At 41.9% G+C, this 6,591-nt stretch overlaps 1 protein-coding gene across 1 annotated transcript; it reads left to right on the top strand.

Annotated features, from left to right (window-relative positions):
* The first annotated feature begins 606 nt into the window (after positions 1 to 606).
* On the top strand, positions 607 to 5,288 carry LOC137366913 (probable G-protein coupled receptor 139). The gene is made up of 2 exons (XM_068028465.1): positions 607 to 673; positions 4,378 to 5,288. Exons 1-2 carry the CDS (start codon positions 607 to 609, stop codon positions 5,286 to 5,288), a joined length of 978 nt encoding a protein of 325 aa, XP_067884566.1.
* The last annotated feature ends 1,303 nt before the right edge of the window (positions 5,289 to 6,591 follow it).

Here is a 6,591-nt window from a genome sequence, read left to right as displayed (position 1 = left end):
CTGCATTAGCTCAGTTCTGCAATGCATAGTCACAAATAACGATTTTAATCACTTAATTGAAAGTCCACAGTTAAAGAAGCAGCCAAATCACACAATGAAGAAGAGCAGCCTTGAGAGATATTCTGTGCTTGATATTTAATTGCTGAATGACAAAGTTAAAGGGGACAGCCAGAATCCACAGTGAAGTAGAGCAGCCCTGAGGGAAACATCCACACATTTGGAGTTAAATCGCTGAATGGCCACAGTCGAGTGAAGGGCATCACTGAAACAACACGCGACTAGATATATGATAGATGATGTTTGAAAGAACAACCTCATTGCTAGGAGAATACGGCTTCTAATTTCCATGAGTTAATTGATGTGATTAGAATAGTCCATTCTTAGCAGTTTTCCAGTTCAACGTCAGACACATATATATTTTATTACAATAGGGACTGAACTCGATGTTGTAATCTGTTTGTTCAAATTTTTTTTTAAAATGCAATTTAAATTTCCCTGTGGAGATTCCACAGGGTATAAATTATAGGCTCTGGGAATGTATCACCTCAGAGTTTAATATAGATAGATTGCCTTCAATACAAAGGAACAGATCACTTCATACAGAAAATGCTTGAAACACTGATCCGTATCAGGAAAATATATTACCTGATCCTTGCCATCATTGGTGTTCCTGGTAAATGTTTATAACCATTGAAGTTGTGTAAAACTGTGTGTGAGCTGGTCTATATTACTTATCTGATAAAGAATGTTACTTGGTAATATAGTGGGCAGCGATATACAGACAACCGACCACTAATATCATTTTGTTATTTTAAATATCCTGCATTATCGCTGCGGTTTTATTGTATTCCCTTAACTGATAATAAAGCTCTGATTGTAACTGATAGGCTCTCTGAATTATCAAGAGTTTGCATTTAATGGAAAATCGTATAATGTTATCTTAGATATCACTGAAGCCAAATATTTAGAAGAAGGTATTATTGGGACTATCTGTCACTGTAGAATTGTACTGAGTGTGGGTCACTAACTGCAGCGAAACATCTGACTCCAGTGGTCATGTACTATTGGGAGTATCTGTCATTGTGGAATTGTGCGGAGTGTTGGTCATGAACTGGAGTGGGACACCTGATCCCAGTGCGCATGTTTTACTGTAATGACTGCAATTGTCCAATCTATTTCTATATTGAAATATTTGTTACAGATGATAGATCTCTCTATTGAGATGCCTTTGGGTCATAAGAATTGATTGCCAAGCGGAAGATGTTTACTGAGGTCTTCTAATCCATGTATAAATCTACATGTATTGATATTTCTCTGTTTCCTTTTGAACTGTTCCGACTGAAACAAGATGCTAACTATTTACCGAACATTTAACCGCAGAACAGCACTGATACAGTATTCTAAGACTGAAATAATGACTTATTCTTAAGCTGAGTACAGTTACTGTTAACACTATTCATTTTATTGCTGATTAATCCCTTCTTCCACATTGTCCTGCGAAGCTGTGGGTCACGTGTGCTGAAACCAATTAACTATTAATGGCACAGGATAAATTTTGGGCTGTGCTTGTTGAATCGTCCACTGCTGTAACAGATTAACATTTGACGGATCAGTTCATGTCTCAGGTTCAGAATCTCACCAGATGTAACCTGTATCAATCTCTGTCCTTTGTTCACTGAGCTGTGTCCCTGTGAGCAGATACCTATAGCTAATGAACATACATATCCGGTTTTCATAATACAGACATCAGACGAAGTGAGGTAAATAATACCTTTATAAAATATGAATTGTGAAATAAACAGTACGCTTCTCTAAGCTCCTGTATCATCCTGTTAAAATAATTGCAGCATCTTGAGTTCATCAGTATCCTTTTTGTAACATGGAGACTGGAACAGCACACAGTATGTCAAGTTTTGTAAAAACATGGTTCTGGTTTAGTATAAGCTCAGCTCTTTTGTTTTTTTTTTCAATTCCAATCCTCTGGAATTGAGTTCCTGTGATTGTTTTGTATTTTACGGGTCCATTAACATGTTTTTAGATTAGAATTAGAATATTACAGCGCAGTACAGGCCCTTCAGCCCTCGATGTTGCGCCGAGCTGTGAAACCATCTGACCTACACTATTCCATTTTCATCCATGTGTCTATCCAATGTCCACTTAAATGCCCTTAAAGTTGGCGAATCTACTACTGCTGCAGGCAGGGCATTCCACGCCCTTACTACTCTCTGAGTAAAGAAACTACCTCTCACATCTGTCCTATATCTATCACCCCTCAACTTGAAGCTATGTCCCCTCGTGTTTGCCATCACCATCCGAGGAAAAAGACGCTCACTATCCACCCTATCTAACCCTCTGATTATCTTATATGTCTCTATTAAGTCACCTCTCCTCCTCCTTCTCTCCAACGAAAACAACCTCAAGTGTGTTGCTACTTTAAATGATTTGAGAATCTGTCCCCTGAACTCCTTTTCCCCTTTGACCCCATTCAGCATCTTGTCGTCCAAGCATTATTTGAGATGCTTATTTTTCAGAACAAAATTCAGCAGCTCACACTTAGCACTTCTCAAAATAATTTGGCATTTAAATGCCCCTTGTGCAACTTTATCAAGTCTTATTTAAAATGTTTTCAGGTATTTGGTTGCATTCTTACTCGGTATCAACTGTACTCTGAATTGGGACTTGGCTGCAAAGTGTGAAATTGTGCTTCTACTTCCCACATCCAGATGGTTTATTTAAGTGGTGAAGGACAGTATTCGCAGCGCTGCCCTTTGTGGAAAACACTACCCAACTTCTGCCAATCTGACAAAATTCCTTTAACCCATATTCCCTATTTTCTGTTTTTGTAGTCAGATTGCTGTCCATTCTGCTACTTGTCCCCTAAATCCACTTGCTCTGAGATTAGTCATCAGTCTGATACATGGTCCCTTACTGAAGACCTATGGAAAATTAATGGCCATTACATCAACTGTATTACACGTGTCTATGCTTTCTGACATTATTCAAAAATCCAATAAGGTTGGTCAAGTATGACCTTCATTTTGGAATATATGCTGAATATTCTTCATTATATTCTGTGGTTCCAGGTGTTTATCCGTTAAATCTCAGAAAAGGGATTCCAGTATCTTCTGTGCTCTGACGCTAACTGATATATAGTAATTTGGAGATTTTCTGACTTACGTGTAAAATACAACAACCACATTAACTGTCGGTCAGTCCTCTGAGACGATTTCTTTACCTGATGATTATTAATAAACCGATAATAATGCCTCTTTTGCTTTTTCCCTATCTTTTTATTATCTGTGGACGCAATGAATCCGAACCATAAGCTTTTCCCACTCTTTGATTACTTTATCGAATATTTACTACCTTCTATCTTGGTGGGATTTGCATCCGTTCCCCGCGGCATTAGCCTGGTCCTCTTGTCTACTAGCTTAGTGGCGCTACAACACATTTTCATCTTCAACGTTGTCCTATTTTCAATAAGATTTGCAGCAGTGTCAATATATTGTTTATACTTTGGTGAAGATAGCAACGGGTGAGTGACAAAGGTGGGGATAGGTCTTCCAGAGTTTAAACTGCATACACTAACTTTTTAATCCTTGACAGGTACCCCGCCTGATGTAACACTAACAGGCTTTGCTTCTAATTGGGCAGGAAGGAGTGTCGACCATATTTCAGGACCAGTGCTGTCCAAATACTGACCCCGGGGTATGGGAGTACCTGCCTGACATCCGGGTCTCCAACTCTAGAGCGAGAGAGAGTCTTGAAATGTCCGATCACTGGGTTGCCAATCCTGAAAGCAGGGGAGGGGCTCCTCTCCTAAAGTGTGATCTCAGGCCAGGGCAGGATGGGTCCTGATGAGTATGTTCTCCAAGAGAAAACGTATGTCTGATCAAGGGAGAGGAGTCCAATCCTGGAGGGACTTCTGATCCTGGACGGGCGGGTCTAATTCCGGGACTGGGGTCTAATCCCGCCGTTCGGGCTCCAGTTCTGGTGGGGGATGGTTAGAATGGCTAAACCCGGCTTTCTTTGTCCATGGAGTTCCACATGCAAATGTTCCCTATGATAACAGGGAAAGCGGGCCAGACAGAGTTAAACCTGTCAAACACAGAAAATCAGAAATTTCCAGCATCAGTAAAATATTCCAATTGCTAACCTGCCTCCTTGGAACGGGGGTCTGCCCATCCCCTGTCACAGCTCCATTAAAACCAGAAATGGACGGGTCAGAGGTGGGTTGTGCTTGGAGTTAACATTTTTAAAATTTTAACCTCTGGCATGCCAGCAACATACCTATCTGATGTGATAAAATCCTGCCCTTACAGTCTGTAAAATGTTGATCATTAATTTCCAGTCATTATGCCCTTTTCTCTCTTCCAGTTAATTTAGTGGCGATTGTGATCCTGGCACGAGGAAAATGCGGCCTCTCCACCTGCACCACTCGCTACCTGGTGACTATGGCAACGGCAGATCTACTGGTCATGGTCACTGAGGTCATACTGTTGAGGATCAGTATTTATTATTTCCCAGGCTCCTTCCTGAATATCACCCCTGTGTGCAGTGTTAACATTGTCCTGGTCTGTGCAGCCACAGACTGTTCTGTCTGGTTCACCATCACTTTCACCTTTGATCGATTTGTGGCCATTTGTTGCCAGAAGCTGAAAACAAAATATTGCACCGAGAAAACTGCGGCTGTGGTTCTAGCTACAACCTGCATTCTGCTCTGTTTTAAAAACATCCCCCAATACTTTATCCTGCAGCCTGCATGGATAATGGACAACGTACCATGGTTTTGTGTTATAAAAGCAAACTATTATGCTGATAATGGATGGGTGGGATTTGACTGGTTTAATAAGCTTTTGACCCCATTGCTCCCATTCGCTTTAATTCTGTTGCTCAACGCTCTGACAGTCAGACACATTTTAGTGGCCAATCGAGTCCGTAAGGGACTGAGGCGTCAAAACAAGAGAGAGAATCGCAGTGACCCAGAGATGGAAAGCAGAAGGAAGTCTGTGATTTTACTCTTCACCATATCAGGCAGCTTCATACTTCTATGGTTGGTGCATGTTATACATTTCTTATATTATAACATCACAGTATCCGATCCCAAGGATCACAACAGTTCTGAATCTATATTTCGACAGGTCGCATGGATGTTGCGGATTTTAAGTTGCTGCACAAATACATTTATTTATGGGGTGACTCAGTCCAAGTTCAGAGACCAGTTCAAAAGCGCGGTGAAATATCCAGTTACATCAATTATTCAACTAATGAATAAACAATACAACTGAGAGCTGCCCAGAGGCGGGTCCCTGTATTTCCAGTACTTGAATGTAATATTTATCCACAATGGGAAAGAGGTAACTGACCCACAAAACATTGGTGGGTTGGGCTCATGAAGAGACACTTTCCAAACAGCAGTGCAGCAGCAGAGAAGAGATGACAGAGAGCTTGATGACTGAAAAACCACTGGTGTTGGGGTTGTCACACGCACCAAAGGGCAGCTGCGCAGCGTGCCAGAAGTGAACAGTTGGATACCGGATATACAAAGAACAAAGAACAAATAACAAAGAACGGTACAGCACAGGAACAGGCCATTCGGCACTCCAAGCATGCGCCAATCTTGATGCCTGCCGAAACTAACACCTTCTGCACTTCCGGGGCCCATATCCCTCTATTCCCTTCCTATTCATATATTTGTCAAGATGTCTCTTAAACTTCGCTATCGTATCTGCTTCCATCACCTACCCTGGCAGCAAGTTCCAGGCACACACCACCCTCTGTGTAAAAGACTTGCCTCGCACATCCCCTCTAAACATTGCCCCTCGTGCCTTAAACCTCTGTCCCCTAGTAACTGACTCTTCCACCCTGGGAAAAAGCTTCTGACTATCCACTCTGTCCATGCCGCTCATAACTTTATAAACCTCTATCATGTCGCCCCTCCACCTCCTTCCTTCCAGTGAAAACAGTACGAGTTTTTCCAAACAGTCCTCATCGCTGCACTGTCCGGGTTTGGCGAGGTGGATGGTTGCACATGACAAAGAACAGTGTGCTGGTGGGCAAGAATTGACCTTTGGAGGACCGGACAGACAAGTGGGTAGATAGAGAGTCAGAGTTCCCTCTGTAGAATATGAAGGGAAATAGCAATCACACTCTCCCCTCAATCATCACTGGTTCCATTCACAGTTCATCAGTGCAACTCAGAAAACAAAACGTGGTTGGAGACAAGCAAAATGCTGCAGATGGTGGAAAGTTTTTTGTGTCAGTCATTAATATTAATATTACTTGTTCATATTTTGTAGACACTTTATTGATTCCTTCTCCCTTACATTCCCCCCAACTTGGTCACTGCTCTCACTCTCTCCCTATATCTATCCCTGAGTCAGACTGTGGTGTTGTTGGGAGTTTTATTTGGAAATGCTCAAGCTGCCATAATTAAAGTAGTGCAGAATCTCGGCGAGTGGTAGAGGCAGGAGGAGTTTCCATAGATAGGCGGGGTGATGGGCCCGAGTAGGAAACAGAGATGGGGATGGTTGTAGGGTTTGTAAATATTAAAGGGATAGGGAGGGTTGTAGGGGCTTGAGGAAGTTAGGG

Source organism: Heterodontus francisci, unplaced genomic scaffold (assembly GCF_036365525.1).
Source record: "Heterodontus francisci isolate sHetFra1 unplaced genomic scaffold, sHetFra1.hap1 HAP1_SCAFFOLD_400, whole genome shotgun sequence".
Lineage (NCBI taxonomy): Eukaryota > Metazoa > Chordata > Chondrichthyes > Heterodontiformes > Heterodontidae > Heterodontus > Heterodontus francisci.
This window is presented reverse-complemented; position numbering and strand designations above follow the sequence as displayed.